The 23,128-nt window shown below is 42.9% G+C and overlaps 1 protein-coding gene across 2 annotated transcripts in view; it reads right to left on the reverse strand.

Moving 5' to 3' along the window:
* Positions 1-23,128, reverse strand: part of TBC1D22A (TBC1 domain family member 22A) — a 357,164-nt gene that overhangs the window by 126,061 nt on the left and 207,975 nt on the right. For both annotated transcript variants that reach the window (XM_074227261.1, XM_074227262.1), the window contains exon 11: positions 13,198-13,325. In XM_074227261.1, the coding sequence (XP_074083362.1) occupies positions 13,198-13,325 (128 nt within the window). The remainder of the gene's footprint in view (positions 1-13,197; positions 13,326-23,128) is intronic.

Here is a 23,128-nt window from a genome sequence, read left to right on the forward strand (position 1 = left end):
GTTTCTCTGCCCTAGTCTGAGCTGTGGAGCAAAGTTCAGTAGAAAGCAGGCCATTATCCTGGATAGAAGGGTCACCAGTGCTCACATTCTGACTGAAGTCTTCAATGCCATGCTGGGCTGTTTTCCTGTATTTTTATTTATATTAAACATCCCCCAGGTACATTTTCCTGTGGTTCTGGTCCTCTGGCCAGCAGTGAGATGCCCTCTAATCTGAGAAAGTCTCCCAGGACAACACAGTAGATGCTTAACAAATGTGGGGCGGGCAGGCAGCCAGAGAGGGAGTTCCTGGAGGCCAGGGGTTGGCTCGTGTCCCTACCTCCCAGGCAACCTGCAGGTAGGGGGGTACTTTGCAAGAAAGCCTTAGGAGCCAGAGGTTCTGGGGCTCCCCAGCGGTGGCCCCAGGAGATGGAGGGTGGTCGCGCCTCTTTTCTCCATGGAAAAGGAGCATGAGAAGGATCCCACAGGCCCAGAACACACCAAACCTGTGGTAAAGCACCAGACTACCAGTTCATTTCTCCTACAGCCCCAGACATTTCCCTTCTACTGACTCAAAATGCCATAAGGCCACACCCCCACAAGCAGGTACCCAACCATGAGAAGGTCTTTGGACATAAGAAATGTACCACCCCCTGCACAAGGACCTCCTTCATAAATGAGGACACTGAGGCAGGAAGGAGAAAGGGATCAGCCCAAGTTCACACCAGAAACAAAAACTCCAAGGGGTCCTCTGCTTCCAAGTTCAACACTTCTGGCAAGATGGCAGTGGAGTACAACTACCATGGGTCCCCGGACTCATCAATCACTGTGGTATGGCACCATCCTGGGTGTGTGCAGGGAAGTGAAGCTCTCGGGAAGCCCCGACCCCTCCTCCTGCTGCCCTTTCTCTAGACTCTACTATCCCTCCTTGAGCTTAAGGAGACGAGTCTCTTAGGCCAGGAGCTGGACCCAGCCTGGAGGATGGCCAGCAGTATCCCCACTATCAGAACTAGCATTTACATATCACTTCAAGGATGATTATTTGATCCTCACAACAACCCAGGGAGATAGCAGTAGTTCCAGTTCACAGCTGAGGAAATTGAAGCAGAAAGACAGTGACTCACCCAGGGTCAACAAAGCTAGGAGGAATCCAAGGTCAAACCTGGACTGGGGTCTTCTGAGCTCGTGCTACAACTATTAGGCCATAATTTTACTCTGAAAAAACCAATGAAGTCTTTTATATGTGCACATCTCAAAATGTGCTGAATCCATAGTGGATACAGAGAGAAGAACAATGTAAGGATTCAGTAGGCAAGTCTGGTGGGCCCCTATCACTCAGGGCTGTGTGAAAGAAGCATGCAAGCATGCGTTAGGATTCACCAGGACAAGCTCTGTCTCACTTACTGATATCCTAGCTGTGGGTGGGGAGGTTTTGAGACACTAGTTATGTATGGAGGGGTAATAGTACAGTGAGGGTTAGGAAGGAGAGTTCTAAGAAAAAAAAAATTAAAAAAATTTAAAAAAAAGGAAGGGGAGTTCGTAATTAAAATAAATATAATCACTAGAAAGTAATTTCATAAACACCCTGGGCTAAATGAATAATCTGAGATTTTTCTCCTCTAAAACTATCCAAGAATCAGAGAAAATATAAATATTGTAAGCTATCTCCCTAAGTGCCAGCCTCCCCTTTGCCAAGGGCACTGAGGATTCCCATTCTGTAGAAGTCTACCATCATCAGAGCCAAGATAGCAGAGTGAAGCCAGGAAGTTGTCTGAGTTCTTCCCAGTTTCCCTCAGAAACAGAGTTAAATCAAACAATTCTGGAGCAACAGATTCCACAAAAAAAGATGAAGTAAAGCAATTTTCTAGTCCAAGATAATCTAAAAGGACTTCAGGAAAGGTCAGCCTGACCTGGATAAAAGAGGAGCACTGTGTACTGCAGGCGGTGACTGGGCAAGCTAATGGGAAGCTCCTAGCCACAGCAAAGATTAGCTCCTGAGGTTCCATGGTTTAATCCGGTAGCAAATGACACAGCAGGTCCACTGACCAGGAGTAACCAGGCCAGGCTACCCTAGAGTAGTAGGCAAGCCTCAAGTTCCAGAGGCTCCATGCACAAAGTCAGTGACCAGACCCCTGGCCCTAGCACAAAAAACTGGGGACAGAGCCCCCTATGTCCAAGGAGCAGAACTCAAGTGTAAAAAATGAGGAATAAACAAAAAGAGCCCTGCCCATAGAAAGCTACTATGGTAACAATGAAGATCAAAACACCAACTCAGAAGAGGACAACAATGTCAAAGTGCCTACTTGCAAAGTCTCAAAGGGGAATATGAATTGGCCTCAAACCAAAAAGTCTCCTTGGAAGAGGTCAAAAAGAATTTTAAAATCAAAGATGTAGAAGAAAAACTGGGGAAAGAAATGAGAGTTATACAGGAGAATTATGAAAAAAATGAGTCGGCAGCTTTGAAAAGGAAGCACAAAAATTGAGGAGAACAACTTAAAAAATAGAATTGGCAAAATGGAAAAGAAGGTACAAAAACTAAATGGAGAAAATAATTCCTTAAAAGGTAGAATTAGGCAAATGTAAGTTAATGACTATATGAGACATCAAGAATCAGTTAAACAAAAGACAAAGAATGAAAAAATAGAAAATGTAAAATACCTCACTGGAAAAACACCTGACATGGAAAACAGATCCAGAAGAGCTAATTGAACAAGTACTGGACCACCTGAAAGTTATGATCAAAAAAAAAAAAGAGCCTGTACAGCATCTTTCAGGACATTATCAAGAAAAACTGTCCTGATATACAAGAACCAGAGCATAAAATAGTCATTGAAAGAATCCACTGATAATCTCCAGAAAGAGATCCCCAAATTAAAACTCTCAAGAATACTGTAGCCAAATTAGAAAATTATCAGGTCAAGGAGAAAATAGTGAAAAATGTTGGAAAGAAAAAGTTCAAAGGTCAAGGAGCCACAGTCAAGAATACACAGGACTTAGCAGTTTCTACATTAAAGATTCAGAAGGCTTGAAAGATAATATTCCAGAAGGTAAAAGAGTTTGACTTACAACTGAGAATCAAATACACAGCAAAACTGAGCCCAATCTTTCAGGGAAAAGATGGACATCCATTGAAATAGGTAACTTTCAAATTTTTCTGATGCAAAGATGAGACCTGAACATAAAATGTGATCTTCAAATAAAAAAACCTAAGAGAATAATACAAAGGTAATGGGAAAGAAAAAAATAAAATAAAACACATAGTATTCAACAAAGTTAAACTGTTTACATCCCTACATGGAAAGATACTTGTAACCCTTAAGAACTGTATCTCTATTAGAATAGTTAGGAATATAGTTAGAAAGAGGGTGTGGGTACAAATTGATTTTAATGTGATGATAAACAAAATAATTAAGGGGCAAAAAAAAAACTCAAAATGTACTGGGAGAAGAGGAAAGACAGAGGTAAAATAGAGTACATTATATCACATGAATTGGCTTGAAAGACCTATCAGAGTAGAGGGAAAGAAGAGAGATAAGCAATATTTGAACCTTACTCTCAATGGATTTGGCTCAAGGGCAGAAGAACATACACTCAGTTGGGTTGAGAAATCTATCTCAACCTAAAGAGGAGAAAGGGAAGGGGAAAGAGGAAAGAAATGGGAATGAAGGGACTAATAGAAGAAAGGGAAGATTGGGGGGAAGGTAGTGATAAGAAGCATTAGTGATAAGAAACAGTGAGTTGGATAGGGTGAAAGGAGAGAAAAAACTACAAAAAGGAAAAATAGGAAGGAGGCAAATACAGAGCTAATAATCATAATTGTGAATGTGAATGGGATGAACTTTCCCATAAAAAAGAAGCAGATAGTAATGTGGATTAAAAAACAATATCCTAATATATATAAGAAACACATCTGAAGCAGAGAGACATACAGAGTAAAGATAAAAGACTGGAATATATAATGCTTCAGCTGAAGTTTAAATAAAATCAGGGGTGGCAATCCTGATTTCAGACAAAGCAAAATCAAAAATAGATCTAATTAAAAGACAAGGAAGGGGGGCGGCTAGGTGGCATGGTGGATAGAGCACCAGCCCTGGAGTCAAGAGTACCTGAGCTCAAATCCGGCCTCAGACACTTAATAATTACCTAACTGTGCAGCCTTGGGCAAGCCACTTAACTCCATTTGCCTTTCAAAAACGGGGGGGGGGGGGGGGGGGGGGGGGGGGAAGACAAGGACAAAACTGCATCTTGCTAAAAGGTACCACAGACAATGAAGTAATATCAATACTAAATATATGCACACCAAGTGATATAGCATGCAGATTCTTAGAAGAGAAGGTAAATGAATTATAGGAAGAAATATATAGCAAAACGACACCAGTGAAGGACCTTAATCTTTCCTCCTAGAACTAGATAGATCTAACCACAAAATGAGCAAGAAAGAAGTTAGGAGGTAGATAGAACCTTTTCTTGTGAGATATGATAGACCTCTGGAGAAAAGTGAATGGGATAGAAAGGAATATACCTTTTTCTCAAAGGCATGGCACCTATACAAAAATAGACCATGTATTTACAGCATAAAAACCATACAACAGAAGCAGAAAGGCAGAAACATTCAATGTTTCCTTTTCAGAGCATGATGCAACAAAAATTATAAGTATAAAAGGTCATGGAAAGAGATTAAAAATTAATTTGAAACTAAATAATCTAATCCTAAAGAATGAATGGGTCAACAAATCATGGAAATTAACAGTAATTTCATTAAGGAGAATGACAATAATAAGACAACAAGCCAAAAATTATGGATTGCAGTTCAAGTAATACTTAAGGGAAATATTATATCTTTAAATGCTTACATGGATAGCGACTAAGTGGATCAATAAATTGAGCTTACAATTTAAAAAAGTCAGGAAAAGAACCAATTTAAAATCTTCAATTAAATACCAAATTTAAAAATTTGGAAAACCAAAGAGACAATAAAATTCAAAGTATGTAAACTATTTAACTAATGAACAAATTTAACAGTTGATTTTATGAAAAAATAAATAAAATAGATAAATCATTGGTTAATTTAATTTAAAAAAAAGAAATAAGAATACCAAATTAGCACTATCAAAATCAAAAAAGGTAAATTCACAATGCATGAAGAGGAAATTAAAGCAAAAATAAGGAGCTAATTTGCTTAACAGTATGCCAATAAAGCTGACAATCTATATGAAATGGATGACTATTTACAAAAATATAAATTGTCCAGATTAAGAGAAGAGGAAAGGGGAGTCTAGGTGACACAGTGAATAGAGCACTGGTCCTGGAATCAGGAGTACCTGAGTTCAAAGCTGGCCTCAGACATTTAATAATTACCTAGCTGTGTGGCCTTGGGCAAGCCACTTAACCCCACTGCGTGGCAAAAAAAAGAAAGAAAAGAAGAAAAAGAAATTAAGCAAGCCATCAATGAATTCCCCAAGAATAAAAACGTCCAGGATTAGATGAATTAACAAATGAATTCTACCAACTTTTAAAGAACCATTAATTCCAATTCTATATAAACTATTGAAAAAACAGGCAAAGTTGTGCCAAATTCCTTTTATGACACCAATATGGTGCTGACACCTAAACCATAAAGAGCCAAAACAGAGAAGAAAAAAATTATAGACCATTTTCTCTAATGAATATTGATGCAAAAATTTAAATATTAGTAAAGTGATCACAGCAACTTCTCACCAGATAATATATACCATGACCAGGTGAAATTTATACCAGGAGTTCATAGCTAATTCAATATCAGGAAAACTATTAACATAATTGACCATATCAATAATAAAACCAACAGAAATCACATGATTACCTCAAAACTTAAGAATGAAGAGTCAAAATAAAGTTTTTGATAAATACAGCAACCCTTCTTATTAACAAGAGTAGAGAATACAGTAACAATGGAGCTTTCCTTAAAATGATAAGTAATATCCATCAAAAACATCTGCATCGGGGCAGCTAGGTGGCGTAGTGGATAAAGCACCGACCTTGGAGTCAGGAGTACCTGGGTTCAAATCTGGTCTCAGACACTTAATAATTACTTAGCTGTGTGGCCTTGGGCAAGCCACTTAACCCCATTTGCCTTGCAAAAACCTAAAAATAAAAAAAAAAATTTAAAAAAAATCAGCATTATGAGTAATGAGGATAAGCTAGATATATATATTCCCAATAAGATCAGGGAAGAAACAAGTATGCTTGTTATCACCACTATTATTTAATATTGTATGACAAATGTTAGCTTTAGCAATAAGAAAATAAAAAGATGCTGAAGGAATTAGAAGACTCAATGAGGAAACCAAACTCATTTTTGCAGATGATATGGTATACTTAGAGAATCTCAGAGAATCAACTAAAAACTACTTGAAATAATTAACAACTTTAGCCAAGTTGCAGGATATAAATCATCAGTATTTCTGTATATTCTCAAGGAAGGACAGCATTAAGTGATAGAAAGAGAAATTACATTTAAAGTAATGGTAGACAATATAAAATGTTTGGGACTCTATCTGTCAAGACAAACCCAGAAGCCACATGAACACTTCACACAAATAAAGTCAAGTCTAAACCATTGGAAAAATATCAATTGTCCCTGGATAGAGGAACCAATTATATTACAGATATAAAAAATAACAAAATTCATCTGGAAGAACAAGAGTTCAAGAATATTAAAGAAATTAATGAGAAAAAAATGCAAAGAAAAGTGGCCTGCCCATACCAGATCTAAAACTGTATCATAAAGCAGCTGGCAGCAAAACCATATTGACTGAGAAACAGAATGTAGATCAGTGGAGTAGATTAGGTAGAAAGACACCAATGACAATAGTTACAGTAATCTCCTATTTGCTAAACCCAAAGACCACACCTCCTGGGAGAAAAACTCACTATTTGACAAAAATTTTAGGCAACTCTGGAAAACAATATTACAGAAATTCGGCATAGACCAACTTCTCCCACCATATACTAGGAAAAGGTTAAAATAGATATATGGGGGCGGCTAGGTGGCGCAGTGGATAGAGCACCAGCCCTGGAGTCAGGAGTATCTGAGTTCAAATCCAGCCTCAGACACTTAATAATTACCTAGCTGTGTGGCCTTGGGCAAGCCACTTAACCCCATTTGCCTTGCAAAGTCCTAAAAAAAATGGATATATATGATTTAGACATAAAGGGTAATACCCTAAGCAAGGAGAGCAAAGAATAGCTTTACCCGTCAGAGCTATGGAGAAGGGAAGAATTTATGATCAAACAAGAGACAGAGAATTCTATGAAATGCAAAATGGGTGATTTTGATAACATTAAATTAGAATGAAACAACTCAAAGAGGAATCCTGATGTTCATTCTTTGAGAGGACTGACTTCAAGGCCAAACTGACTGCTTCACTCCTAAGACTTAAGACTGGAAAGCTCAAAGAACCATTCTGCCTTTTGGGAGAATCCCAATGAGTGTAGGTTAGTTTCAGTGCTGAGGCCAGCGCCATTCTTCAAGCCCCCAGACCTCTTATTCAGCCTCTCAGTTGGAGAAGGGAGATGACCCTACTCACAGTCTCCCCATTTGAAGAAGGGGGCAAGGGTTCTCACAACCTCAGAGCTTTAAAAGGGGACTGAGCCACCCCCAATCTCCCAGCTGAAGGAGGGAGGTGAGCCCACCCACTTTCAGCAGAACTGTCTTTGGCCACTCCTGCCTGTCCACCTTAGTGGGCTTCTCTTTCCCACCTGGGATTAAAACCATTGTCCACACCTGATGCAAATATGGCTAGGCTGAAACAGGGGCAGCCTTTTCTAGCAAGCATTCAAAGATCTTGATACACAAGATCATCACCATATGGGCCAGGACTAAAGGTTTTACAATTAGTATTTCATTTGATTCTCACAGTAAGCTTGGGAGGAAGATACTATTATTTTCTCCATTTTACAGATAAGGAACCTGAAGCAGACTGTTCAGGGTCACCCAGCAGGTCAAATTCAAACTCAGGTCCTCCTGATGCCAAATCCATGTTCTATCCCCTTTGCCCCCAGCTATCCCCAATCCCTGTAATTCTGTTTATATGAAATTAATTCAAGCAACTCCCATAAATATGCTATGACTATAATGAGAAGAACAATCATGGCACCGGTGCCTCTTTTTGGAGCAGAATTCTGACTCCCTGAGATTGTGTTCAATGCAGTGATGGGGAAGGAATCCCAGAACTGGTCTGAGCAGAGAAAAACGCTGGAGGACCCAAAGGTGGGAAGCCTCCAGGTTGGTGCTTCAGATCCTGCTGGCACACCTGGCTCTTCCACAAAGTCCCCGGATGCCTGTCGGCTCGGCACAGCCTTTGTCAGCTCGGGTCTTGGGTTGCCCACCATAAAGGGGAACAAGGGGCTTGAGCCGGGGCCTCCAGCATTCTAGTCAGCTCCACCTCTCAGCTCCAAGCACTCTTCTTGACCCGAGACCATGCTCCTATGGTGAGTACCTCCAGCTTCTAAACATGGTTCACCTGGTTCCCCCAACCCAAGGCATGAGTGAAAAGCAAGACGCTTCACCAAGAGTCCCCAAGGAATGCCCCCAGACTTCTAATGTGCCAGGGCTTTGCCAACCAGTCTAGAAGAGTCCACAGTGATGGTCTTATAGCTTTCCTGCAGAACTCAGGACTTGGTCAAATACAAAGAGTCATGAACAAAAGTCTAGTAATTATTCTTTTGATCTGTGGAATCTCCCCAATCTTCTGACTTCATGATCTGCCTAGGCCCTGTGCCCATAACCATGGAAGCATTTCTGGCCTAAATGGGCTTATCCTAGGTTCCAGGCTGACTGGGACCCTGCTGGTGCCTCAAACTGAGGGGCTGAGCCTGGGATCCAGGCTTCTTCCCTGCTCTCCACACCCCTGAAGGACCAGGTCATGTGGCTTCCTCAACTGAGATGTCTCTGAAGACCAACCCAACCCAAGTCCTTGACCTACAGCCCCAATTTCCTCTATTGGACTTTCATCACCAACACCTCCCTGCCCATGAGGCCTGCTCTCCCTTTGACTGCCTCTGCCATTGGACCCTCCACTTTACATACAGTGACTACTGCTACGAGGGGTAGAGCCAAGGTTACTGTGGTCTGTCAGCAACCCCCCCCCCAAGCAGGACACAAGGGGCTTGCCAAGGCCATTCCTGATGATAACCTGGAGAGGGGACATGCCCCTGTCCCAACATCCATGTGGCAGGTCCACTTCTGGGAAGGAGATCATGCTTCAGGGAGCCCATGCAGCGTAGGGCTGCTTGGGACGCTGCAGGCTCACTAAATGTGAAGTCTCTCAGCGGCATCTGATCATTCCCTAGCTAACAGTGATTCATTTCTTCTGCTCTGAAGTAAACACAATATGAACTGCTTAGAGAAAAAGCTAATTCACAAAAGGAAAAGGCCATGTCTTTCAAAATGGGACAGTGCAATCTCCCGCAGAGTCTGGCAGGCTGATCCCTGGCCTGGGACACTCCAAGCTATTCATTCCCATTGATTTCCCCAGCAACATGCCAGGCCCTGGGGATAGAGAAAGACAAAAAAAGCCGTCTGAGACTTCCAGCAGGCGTCTCCCCTGGGAAGATCCAGCATGGGCAGAGGAAAGGAAATCAAATGTATGGACCAAATAAAGAACAGTAATTATGTCATATGGGGCCCAAGCTCACATGGCCCTGGTTCTTCCCAAAAAATTACTCTGGCCCACATTCCTGAAGCCAAGTTTACTACAAGGGAAAAATTCTGAATAGAACTGTGACAATGTCTCCTCCGATGCCAGTAAGAGGGCCCCTGAAATCTATTCAAGCATTCAGGGCAATCATGCAACCTTCAAGTTTCCTTACAAAGAAAATGCAAAAACACAAAGTCCAAATGAGGATTTCTTGGAGTTGAGGGCAGTGCTGGAAGCAGTCTGGAGGAAAATCTTTTTCTAAAGGTCCCTGTTGGAATGGATATTGAGCCAATTCTTTGTGTCAGTCCCACATCCCGCCCACCCCCACCCCCACCCCCATTCATGTTTGCTGTTAGTCCTTTCTCAGGTCCTCCCTGAGCTCAACAAGAGACTGAGGATCTGCCCCCCTGAGGTCACCACAGAGGCTGTCCATGAGAAGAGTAAGGATACCAAAGAGCCCAACCTCAAATGCAAAAAGCAAATACTTGACTCCTGCCACTCCTCTCTCCAAGGGCTCCCTCCCCAGAAAGACCCCTCGCCTCCCTCTGAAAGGGAGACATTCCCCAGTGGAGCATGGAGGCAGATTCTCCAGAAGGCCCCTTCCAGAGCCTGGATGTAAGGAGTCAGTGACTCTCAACTCTGGACTTGGAGAGGAAAGCCAGGCCAACATCACTGATCCATGGGGTACATGAAGAAGGAAATTATCTCCCAACATTCGCCACGAGTTTTTCCAGTTAACTTATAATGGGTTAAACAGTTAGTGAGGCACATGCCCCCCTCCCCCCAGCTAATAAACACTCTAGTTTAGGGGAGAGTAATAACCTGATTGCAATCCCATGATTACCGCGTCCTTTCATTGCCAAAAGATGCAGTACAATTTCATGGTTCCTTGGTCCTGGAAGCTAGAAACACCCCCACTTTTTAAGCTATAAAAAGACTTCTGACTAGGGTACTGTCAGTTCAGAAGTGATTCGATGGTACAAATGACTCCATTCATGCCCAAATTTAATTTCAGGAAAATTAACTCAATAAAGATGCCACAATTGTGCTTCACGTTTTAATATCTATTAGGAATTTTAGTGAAGTGATGCAGGGCCAGAGCCCATGAGGAGATCCATTTCCTGCCTCCTCAAAATGCAACTGACTTAATACCTAATTTATCCTTAATGGGGACAGTGTTAGCAGAGAACTTTGTGCTTAATGAGGGGGCCCATGTCTCCAATAGCATAACCAATGACAACATCGAGAGCACCGCCTGCACTTGACGGGATATTACATTTTGCTTCCTGTAACACCACCAAGTTGGATTGATCGGTCAAGCCTGAGAGCTCCCTTGCCCCAACAGTCCGGGGAAGGCTTGGCATCCTGGCAAAGGGGCTGGGCCTTGGGAAGACAGGGGGAGCCCGAGGGAAGTGGAAGGATGAGATGTTCAGCATTTCTCAATCAGCATCAAATAGCAGGGCCAGAACTCACAAATGAACATGTTTTAAAAATCACAGAAAAGAAATAAAAAGTCCCAGAGAGAAAAGAACCTATCAACAAATGCATTGTGAGCCAGCGCACAGTAGGTGAATGTCACACAACACTAAGCATGGAACTCGGGCTTTTTTACAATCAATTTAATTTTTTAAAAATTAATGCTAAAAATACTCCTCTAAACCCCATGTGTTCCAAGGCAGAGGCTTGCCAGCATGCCCCCTGGGCAAAGAAGCAGCTCCAAGTCTCCAAAACAAAAAGGATCTTCTTTGGGGGGGGGGTCCCATGATTCCCCCAAGAATGCTGTCAGAGCTGAGAAGACCCTGGACAGTGGAAAGGCAGAGCAGGGCTGGGCTACAGGAGCTAGGCAAAGCAGCAAGAGCCACAATCTGCCAAGAACGCAGATGGCCCTGCCCACAAAGATCTCCCATGCCACAGAAGACAGGGAGAAATCAAAAAGATACCCAAAGAAACACAAGGCATTTTGGAGAAGAAACACAACCAGGGGATGAAAAAATGGCATATGGGCAGAATCCAGAAGGCCTGGATAGCACAGGAGGCTGGGCCAGACACAGGGGACACTGGGCAAAGAGAGAGACGGGTGGGCCAGGAGCTGTGGGTGGCAAGAACATGGTCTGTGGAGGGGCAGGATGTGAAGCCAGAGTGAGGAGGGTTGCAAACAGGACATGACCAAGCCTGTGGTGGGTACAGGAGATCTCGGGCCTCCCAAGCAGCTAGAGCCCTGACCTCAGTTCATCCCCAGTCTCCTCTCCCTCCCTGGGCCTGCAGCAATGGGGGGCAGAGCAGCGAGTGCCTCCCAAGTCCTTCCTCTCCAGAGGTGGGACCCCAGCAGCAACCCCCTCCCATCCTTCTCAGCTTCCTCTAAGTGCAGGTGAGAGAGTAGGAACTGGTGTTCTCTCTCATCTCCCCAGGCAGAATGCTGGGCGGATAGAAGAGCCGCCATCTGAATGCATGGCAGCTGGTGGGGCGGGGGTGAGGAGACGGCCCCCACAGTCTCAAAGGCTGCAGGGAGATCGGCCAGAGCAAGGATGGAGAAGAGGCTGCAGCAACACTAGTGACTTTGGCCAGACCCCCTTCAAGTCAGCTGTGGGATGGGAAGTCAGATGCAAGTTGTCGAGAAGTAAAGGAGCCATAAGGAAGGTACTGCACCAGGACTTTGGCTGTGAAACAGATGCAGGGCATCAAGGATGAGCAGCCCCCAGCAGCCCCAGGAGGATGAATGTGAGCAAGGGAAAGCTCACAGAGGGGAGGAGATGAGGTCAAGGCTGGGACAGGACTTATCTCTGCTGTGGACAAAAGCTACTTGGACAGGGGGTAAAGTGGCATCTCTGAGGGGTGGGAGTGGCTTGGGGTTTCTCAGCAAAGCTGAAAGGGGCAGGAAAGGAGCTCTTCAGGAGCTCTTTGCCCAGTGTCCCCCGTGTCTGGCCCAGCCTCCTGTGCACTGCCCCACTGGCATCATTCAGCTGCCCCCCTATTTCTCCCATTGGATCGCTGGGCATCCTCATAAACAAAAAGAGCCTTGGGCAACTGGACCTCTGATGAAATTTTCTAGGGAATGCAAATGTGGAATTGAAAAGTGAGCAGACAGGTAGAAGAAGGAAGCATAGAGGACCAGGGAGGGGACAGTCCCCCAGCTTCTCCCAGTTCAGTCACCCTGACCTTAAGACCTCCTCCAGGGCCCCTCTGAGGACGGGCTGAGACGGCCACAACAAGGGTGAGGGCCGAAGGTCATCGCAATTGAGAACTGAAAGAAAGGGGACGGGGGCTCTGAAGAAGAGGTTTCAGAGGCAGGGGGCTGCATCTCAAGTACTCAAGGGCTGGCAAGTGGAGGGGCATCAGGGCAAGGCTGCCCAAGGACAAACGGGTCTGACCTCAGGGACAGCTTCCTGATGATCAGAGCTCCCCAGAAATGAGGCAGGAGCCAGAGAAGGGAGGCCTCTGGCTGGGGACAAGCCTCCAGGACCCCTCCCTGAACACATCAGTAGAGCATCCGGCCCTAGAGCCCCAAGTCAGGCACCAGGAACAAGAGCGACCACGCACTCACCTGGTAGGTGTCCCAGAGCCTGACAGTACACCGCAGGGGCATCTCTCTCATCAGCAAATTGTTCATCCATCGGAAGGCAAATTGTAGGTATTTCACCTCATGCTGGTCTAAATGACGATGCACTTGTTCTGGGGAAAAAAAAAAGGATAAATGGATGGACCAAAAGGTATTATTGAGAGCCACTGCTAACTCTGGGGCTCTCTGATGGTGGCCCAGCATGGCCACTAACTGGCCTTCCTCTCAGGCCCTCGGTGTCTTCATCTCTAAGATTAAATGATCTTTAAAACTCCTCCCAGCTCTGCCATCGCCAGTTCTAAGGCCCCTTGCAGCTCTATTCCCTGTTCTAAGACCCATCTCTGCTCTGACCTTCCCTATTCTAAGATCCTTCTAAGTTCTGACATCCCTTCTTCTAAGGCTCCTTCCAGCCTGGACCTCCTCCTCCTCTGATCTGAAGTCCCTCCCCCTCTAACCTCCACTATTCTCAGGCCCCTCCCAGCTCTGACATCCTGTGCAAATACATAAATGAAGCTGCTGAACCAAGCGTGAATTCTCCAAAAGCTCACTGAGGATTCCCCAGAAGGGTGAGCCAACATGGGTTCAGCAGTGAGTCCCCCATGTGCCTCTTCCACTCTGTTGTTGCTAGGGACAAGAGTCCTTGAGGGATCTGATGCCAACTTTCAATCTGAAGGGAAGTCTGGAGGATGATCAGTGATGAGCAGCCCTCCACCACATAGTCAGCCCATAGTTGCCTCTTTCCCCTCAAAATGCATAAATCTCATTCAAAAAGAATTTCTCAGGAGACAGGTAGATTCTAGGTGCCTCTTAGAGCTGCCTCAATGTCCAAATATTAAAGAAATCACATTACAAAGCTGAGGGGGGGAGGGTCAGCTCCATCGAGGCAGGTGCTCCAAGACCTAGAGAAGAGATGACCTGGAAAGGGTTGTTGGAAAGACAGCCAGACCAAGGAGTCTACTCTGTACTTGGCCGGGAACAGGAAGCTACCACATTTTGGAGGATGGGAGGGGCAGGTCCAAGTTTTGCTCTTAGCCCTTCCCGAGATCATGCATGCCAAGGGCGTGGGCTCTCCATGGGTAAGCTCTTGAAATCCGAAGCCCAGCCCTGGCATCTTAAAGTCTTGAGAGGGCTCTGACACTGGGGTTCCAATAAGCAGGAGATTCAACTCTGATGAACACTTGAGAATCAGTAGTTTAGAAAATAACTGAATTCACTGAACCAGGAGAGAAAAAGAAAAAACAAACCCAAGAAATGCTTCCCCCCCCCCCCCAAACATATAGCTGCCGCCATACTAGGAAAAACAGCAGAGTGATGATGACAGTTCTGGGGAGGAACATAAGGGAGTCAAAACAAATTACCCAGGAATAAAGGAACAAGACACAGGGAGTTCCTGCAATTTGCATCCTACAAAGGAGACGTTCCTTCGGGAACCGAGTTTTTTCTGGATCTGTCATAGAAGTTGGCCCTCCCCACATCCCATCAGGCACCCACTTCCTTCACTCTCTGCCCAAGTCAAGGGCAAGTCCAAGTCTGCACAAAGAAAGGTGAGCCACGGTCACTCAGGAGCCCCGATTTCCCATCAGGGTGTCACCAATGGGGACTCCTTGACAAAGACTAATTTCACCCTAGCCTCAGCAGATGCCACAGATCAGAGCCCTCCCCTTTCCCAGATGTTTCCCAGATATCAACTGCCCCCAGAAGGCCAGGGGGATCCTTGGCTCTCTGCTCCAGAGCAGTTCAGCTGTGCATGTGAGGAAAGTAGGGGGATCTGGAAGGAGCTGGTCAGACCCAATGATGATTCTAATATGGATCATGAAGAAACCAAGGGCAGGGCAGCAAGCTAGAGAAGAGGTCTTTCTGCCCCAGGACTGGATCTCTATATCCATTATGGTCCACTGCTTCTCATTAAATGATTTGTAAGATGCAGGCATTTTGGGATGCACCAAGCATGCATCTGGGCCACCAAGATGCTCAGCAAACATGGGTCTTTTACCCATCTGCACAACCACCTTGCTCTGACTGGTGAGGTCTGAGAAGTCACATCTCTTCTCCCTCCTTAAGCTTCTGCCAGGACTTCTCTGCCAGGACCACTGGGTCAGTCACTTCACCCTTGTCCCCCATGCCCTAAGGGGTGTTCTCCTGAGCTCTTCAGAGCCCACACTCTGTGGGAGGTGCCTTTGCACCCCCAGCACAGTGTGGACACCAAATGAGCAAACATATATTGGATTGAACTGATCCAAAGGCCAGGGATGGATGACAGAAAGGGGATGGCTAGCCCCATCTTGCCTAGATGCTCTGCTCACCCTCAACAAGGGAGGATCTGACAGAAGCTCGATGGATCAGTCAATCAATGAGGGCTTCTTATAAGAGCTATGAGTAAGAAAGAACACTGGGAAAGATGGACAGGCCCAGGTTGGGAATGCTTCCAGGAGAGGCAAATGTCCATGGTCCCAGGAGTCCTGGAGTAGGGCTTTGGCCCAATCAGTTAGGTAGCTGAGAGGCGGCAGTGCTGGAAGGAAGGGAGACCTGTAGGAGGCCCTTGTGCCTCTGTCAGGGTAACTACAGATGTATGTGATTTAGGAACACCAGCACCCATTTATGGAGCCCATCAAGGTTGGCAAGACACTTTGCTAAGATTATCAACAGGACCTCTTGATGAAGGAGCCACACTCTCCCAGGCCTTACCAATCCTGATAATTACTGCTCCTGTGCGCACCTTTACATCTTTGCTTAATAGTGCCCACAAGATAACCTGAATGGAGTCTGCAGTCACTCGGCTAAACCTCCTAGTCCCTCAGTCGTCCATCCCAATCACAGGGTGACCCAGGATTCCTGGCACAGGCAGACCCTGCGAAGCCCTGATGAGGCTTTTCTAGTGGAGAGGGCAACACCTGGTGCAAAGAGGGAGTGCTGTGGAATCCTGGCACTGACCCTCCCTGGCAGGAGGACCCTTGGCTTGAGCTCCCTCTCCTGGAGTTAGTGAGCCCCCAAGGACTTGCCTGAAAAGATGTCAGATTTCACTGTGAAGAGGTAGGGCAGGCCATGAGCTCTGACCAAATCTGGTGCCCTCCTAGAGCCTTACTTTGCTCATTTGTAACCTTGGGCCACTTCAGCACACACCTCACAGGGCACTGTAAGGGTCAAATCAGACTAGGAATGTAAATGGCGATGGTGACAAGAATGATGGTCATGACAGCAGTGCCTCTGCTCCCCAAGGTGGCCAGTTCAAACTCCCCCAGACCAGGCATCTGACAGTGACTGGGGTGACCACGCTGATTCCATCCTGGCCACAGAAGGTACTGGAAACAGAGCCCTCATTCTAATCCTCTGGAGGCTCCCATTCATCCCTCCAACCTGTTATCCTAAGCAGTGCCTCGTGTCTTCAGCAAGAGCTTCTCACTGCCTCCAGGATAGTGCATCCCCTGCTCACACATGCTGCAGAAATGGCCTTGGATCTGCCACCATTGTCAAGACATGATGCAAGGAGCACTGGTGTGCCAGAAAATTCCCAGGTAGTCCCCCAGAGAGAGTCCAAGGAAAGCCCTGGCTAGACAGATCATGATTTTTGGCTTCTTCACCTCCAGGTGGTCATAAGTGTTCCCTCATTTTCTGGCCTCACAAAGTACAAGAAGAATTCCTGAAGACTCGTTTGTTGAATCCATCAAAGAAAAGGATAACAACAACAAAGTATAGCCACTACCTCCTCTCCCATGTCAGAATCTACAATGCTCAGTGATATTCCAGTGCAGGGCCCAACTTGGGGGAACTTGCTGAAAATGGGTCACTAAAGCCTTGGCATGACTGATAATTTATATACATCAGGACTGTAAATGTATATGCTGAAAAGATTCATTTTTCCTCCATTATAAGTAATTGTGAACAGATGCTCTCTCGCTGATAAAGGTAATTTGGTTGGCAATAATTCTAAATTTAAAATTTCCATTTCACTGAAAGTAAGCGTGTACATGTAATGAATGAGCAGGCAAATGTAATTATTGTCAACTTTGGGGCTTAAAATATTTTTTCATAAAATACTTAGGCAGCAGTTTAGTATAATTTTATTGTTGGGAAGTCACAAAAAATTATACTTTCCATATCAAAATTCAGAAGAAACAAGGCCGATATTGGTTTGATATGTTCTGCAGCACTTTTAACAACAGCTTCTCCACAGATTGGAAATTCTGCTGAACCACACTGTCTTCTCGATTAAAAATGAAAATAAGTTATGCATATTGTGTCCCCCAGATTTGTGCTAAAAAGCAACAAATGTGCATCCCGTTGACTTGGCATGTACAAACACAGTCGCTTCTCATCAGGGATATTTACTGTCCTAAGACCTCACTTGGTATCTGGTTCGAACATGAGTTCCTTCATGACAGAAAAGAACTGTGATGACCTCTGGAGGAGCTGTGGGAAAACAGGCTCAATAAAACAGAGCTGCTGGAGCCGCCAGGGAACGAGTTCCACCATTTTGGAAAGCAATCTGAAATTAGGTATTCAAATGTGTAATGCCACTACTAGGCCAATACCCCGAGAAAACAGAGGAAGGAGAAGAGGACCACACAGACAAAAGTACTGAGAGGCTTTTCTTATGGGCACCCATCAACCGGAGAATGAGGCAGGGAATGTGAAGAGGATGGAATGTCACATGCTTCCCAGACAGCTGTCAGATTATATGTTAACATTAAACAAGGTGCTGAGAACTCAGCAAATCTAAACTGAGCCCCAATCAGCACAAGGTCTTTGGCTCATTCCTCACCCTCACAGAGCTGCAAGTCCATGGCTCCTCAGAAGAAGTTCCACAGGTGCTATCTAAAATGCAAGCTGGGTCTACTGAATGTCTATTGAATGGTCTATCAACTGCTCTATATTCTGTATTGACTAGTCTATAGACTGTTGACCAGTCTATTGAAGAGACTCTACTGAAAGAAGCAGAAGCTACAGCCTGAGTCCAATGTCCATCCATAGTCACAGTTGGGATGGGCCCCCTTCCACCTATCCAATTCAGCAGCCAAATCTATCCCCATTTCTAATGCCACATAAGTAGGTCTCTGAGAAAATGAAGGCCCTGCATTGAGCTGAACTTTCTTCTTCCTTCAGAGAACTACTGTGGAATACTGTTGGACAATACAATACACAGTTGGCAAGGATGGTTTTTAAATCATTCTCCCTTCAAGGCCATCTTCCTGAAGATGCTAAACAAATCATCAGAGGCATTTTCTGTTTTCAATACCAGCAGGCTCCCAATAGCCCCTGGAGTAGTGGGGAATGGAGGCAGATAGCATCAAGGACCTAAGACCCTCCAGCCTTGGAAGGCGCACACAAAAACCTCCCCAATATAAAGTGCTCATCTCTACCCTGGGATCAAGGACCAATGGTGGGGAATTGATTCTTCTAAGTGAGCCAGACTGTATTACAATCAGGAAAGTTGCTTCTCTTGGGAGCTCTCAGATCTCTCTGTATCTTTCAAATCTCCTACCCTGGAAACAAAATGTTCTCACCTCCCTACCTTTGGTGACATTTCTCATTCTAGGCCCACCTCTACCTTCTGATGCCCAGGTTATTCAATAGGGTTATCTAAGTATGCCATCATGTTATCAGGAGAGAGGGATAGTTTTGTTTCCTTGGTGCCTATTTGTGTTCCTTTTTTTCTTGCTTTATTTCTGATACAACATTGAATAATAGTGATGAGAATGGAAATCCTTGCTTCACTCTAGATTTTAATGGGAAAGTTTCTAACTTATCCCGGTTCCAGATTAATATTTACTCTTGGTTTAAAGGCTCTACTGATTCCTATGCTTTCCATTGTGGTTTTGTTTCCTCCTAGGAATAAGTACTGTAGTTTGTCAAAGACTTTTTCTAAATTTTTTGAGATAATCTTATGATTTTTGTTATTACTTTTATTGATATGGTCAATTATGCTGATAGTTTTCCCAATATTGAACCAGCCCTGCATTTTTTGCATCAATCCAACCTGGTGCAAAGAGCTTTGTGATATCTTGCTATAATCTCTTTGCTAATATTTTATTTAAAATTTTTATATCCACATTCATTAGAGAAATTACAGCTTTATTTCTGTTCTTATTCTCTCTGGTTTAGGTATCAAAACCATATTTGTGTCATCAAATTAATTTGAAAAAACTCCTTCATTGTTTATTTTTCTAAATAGTTTATATGGTATTGGGGAAAATTGATCCTTAAATGTTAAGTGGTATTCACTTGTAAATGCATCTGGTCCTGGGATTCTTTCTTAGGGAGATCTCTATTGACCTGTTTAATTTTTTTCTCTAAGATATGAATTCTTTCAGTTTTCTATTTCTTTATTTAATTTCTATTTATTATTTAATTTCAATAAGCTTTTAAACTATGCTTTCATGACCCTTTATTAAATTTAATTTTTATTGCAATGTGGTCCAAAAAAGGTACATTTAATATTTCTGTTTTCCTGAATTAGGTTGTAAGGTTTTATGTCTTAAATACATGGTCAATTTTTGTGAAGGTACTGCTGAGAAAAAGTATACTCCTTTCAGTTTTCTCCAGAGGTCTATGATATTTAACTTTTCTAGAATTCTATCATCTCCATGACTTCTTTCTTATTTTGATTTAGCCAGTTCTGGGAAGAAAAAAAAATTGACTTCCTACACAAGTATAGTTTTACTAGCTTTTTCCTTCTGTAAATCATTTAACTTTTTGGAAGCTGGAGTTTTGCTGAGTAGGGCACTCTTACTGTAATTACAGCTCTTCTGTCTCAGATTATCAGATTCCAAACCCTCCACTCCTTTAATGTGAAAGCTGCTAAATCTTATGTGGTCCTGACAGAGGCTCCATGATATCTGCACTGTTTTGCTTGCAATATTTTCTCCTGGATCTGGGAACTCTGGAATTTGGCTATAAAAGTCCTTGGCGTTTTCATTCTCTTTCAGGAGGTGATTGATGGATTTTTTTCCATTTCTAGAATCTTGTTGTAGGATGTTGGGGCAGTTTTCCTTGATAGTCAGGGTTCTCAGGTAGTGCATCATTCTTAAATAATCTTTTTGTTTGGGAAGGGTGAAACCAAGATGCTGAAAAAAAGACAGGGACATGCCTGAGCTCCCTCAAAACCTCTCCTAATAATTTTACATGTCTTAAAACAAATCCCAGAGTGAGAAATCCCACAAAAGGATGGAGTGAAACCATTTTCCTGCCCAAGGCAACTGAAAAGATCTGCAGGAAAGGTCTGCTGCAGTGGGGTGAGAGTGAATGGCAGCAAGCATAGGGCATGCCCAGCAGACCACCAGAGGCCTTGGGGCAACTGAGGCAGAGGAGGATCACATAACTAGGATACCTTTACTGACACAGAGGACCCACATTTAGATCTATGTGCCATCCTGGACCTCAGAGCCAGGACCAGGAGGAGCACTGACACACCAGAGCTTGCAATTGCAGGGGACTCCCGGTTTGAGGTGGGAAAGAATGCTTGTGGTCTCTCAGAGACCAGAGCACAGAAGTAAACACACTTTCCCCTAGATTGTGTTACTTTGATATAACTCAAAACTTGCAGGTTCCCAGAATTATCTCTGAAAATAGTTACACAAAAAAACTTAAAAGCTTGGGTGGCCCTTCCATTCCAGAAGCAGAGTCAAGATAAAAGTCAAGAAATATACTGGAAATATAAACAAACAGCAGAAAAAAAAATCCTAATTATAGAAAATTACTATGGTGACAGGAATAGCAAAACGCAAACTTAGAAAAAGTCAATAAAGTCAAAACTACTACAACCAAAGTCTCAAAGAAAAAATATGAATTAGTCTCAGGACATGGAAGAGCTCAGAGAGGATTTTAAAAATCAAGTAAGAGAGGGAAAGAAAAAATTAAAATAAGAACTGAGAGTGATGCAAGAAAACTATGAAAAAAATAAGTCAATAGCTTGGTAAAGGAGGCACAAGAAAAAATACTAAAGAAAGCAGCACCTTAAAAAACAAAATAGGCCAAATAGCAAAAGAAGCACAAAAACTCAAAGAAGAGAATACTGTCTTGAAAAGCAAAATTGATCAAATAGAAAAAGATATAAAAAAAAATTCAATGTAGAAAAGAACTCCTTAAAAAAGTAGAGTGGGCCAAAGGGAAAGGGAGGTTCAAAAACTCACTGAAGAAAATAGTTTCTTAAAAATTAGAATTGGCAAATGGAAGTTAATGACTTTATAAGACATCAGGAAACAAAAAAGCAAAATCAAAAGCATGGGGAAAAAAATAGAAGAAAATATTTCACTGGAAAAATAACTGACTTGCAAAATAGATCCAGGAGGAAATCTTTAAAAATTATTGGCCTGGGACAACCAGGTGGTACAATGGATAAAGAATCAGTAGTGGAATCAGAAGGATCTAAATTCAAATCCAGTCTCTGACGCTTAATAATTGCCTAGCTGTGTGACTTGGGCAAATCATTAATCCCCTTGCCTTAAATAACTAAAATTCTTTTTAAAAAAAATATCAAACTTCCAGGGAAGCTAGGTGGCATAATAGAGCACCAGCCCTGAAGACAGGAGGATCTGGGTTCAAATCTAGTCTCAAAAAACCCCTAAATAAATGAATGAATAAATAAATGAAAATTATTGGACTTCCTAAAAGTCATGATCAAAAAAAAAATCAAGAAATCATCAGGAAAAATACCCTGATATTCTAGAACCAGAGGATAAAATTGAAATTAAAAGAATCTATCTCCTCCTGAAAAGAGATTCAAAAGTGAAAACTTCAAATTTCAGAGATCAATAAGAAACTATTACAAAAAAGCCAAAAAAAAATTACTGTGGAGCCACATTCAGGATCACATAAGATTTAGGATTACAGGGAATGGAAAATAATATTCTAGAGGTCAAAAGAGTTAGCATTATAACCAAGAATCACCCAGCAAAACTGAGTATAATCCTTCAGGGGAAAAATGGAAATTAAATGAAAGAGAATTTTCAAGTATTTCTGATAAAAAGAGTTGATATAATAAATTTGACTTTCAAATATAATACTCAATAGAAGCACAAAAAGGTAAACAAAAAAGATAAAAGCATAAAGGGATTCAATAAGGCTAAATTGTTTATGTTCCCACATCCATGGACAGAGGGCATGGATGCGAGTTGAATATGATGGGATGATTTAAAAAGGGGGAAAGAGAGCAAGAGAATGGGAAAATTATCTTACATAAAAAGGGTACAGAAAAGCTTATCCAGTGGAAGGAAAAATGGGGGGAAGTGGGAAGAGAATGTGTGAACCTTACTCTCCCTGGAATTGGCTCAAAGAGAAATGACATACATACTTAAGTTGGATATAGAAATCTACCTTACCATACAGTAAAGTGGAAGGGGATAGAAAAAGTGATGGCAAGTTTCTCTGAAAAAAAGAACTCATTTCTCAAATATCTGGACAACTGACTCAAATGTAAAGCAATAAGCCTTTCCTCAATTAATAAGTCAAAAGATGAACAGGTAGTTTTCAGAAAGTAATCAAAATATGTAGTCATATGAAAAAATGCTCTAAAATACTTTATTAAAGAAATACAGATTAAAACAACCCTGAATTACTATCCCCACATCTATGACAGAAAAGGAAAATGACAAATGTTGAAGTGAATGTAGAAAAATTGATATACTGATGCACTATTGATAAAGTTGTATATTGATTTAATCAGTATACAAAGTAATTAGGAACTGTGTCCAAAAAGTTATAAAACCATGCATATTTTTACTTAGCAATACCACAACTAAGTCTGTACCCAAAAATATAACAAAAGAAAAAGAAAAAAGGACTTCTATGTACAAAAATATTTTTATCAGCTCTTTTAGAGGTGGCAAAGAACTGGAAATTGAGATGATATCTCATTAATAGTGGAATGACTGGTCAAGTTGTGGTACATGATTGTGATAGAATACTATTGTGCTATAAGAAA

This window comes from Macrotis lagotis, chromosome 2 (assembly GCF_037893015.1).
Source record: "Macrotis lagotis isolate mMagLag1 chromosome 2, bilby.v1.9.chrom.fasta, whole genome shotgun sequence".
Taxonomy (NCBI): Eukaryota; Metazoa; Chordata; class Mammalia; order Peramelemorphia; family Peramelidae; genus Macrotis; species Macrotis lagotis.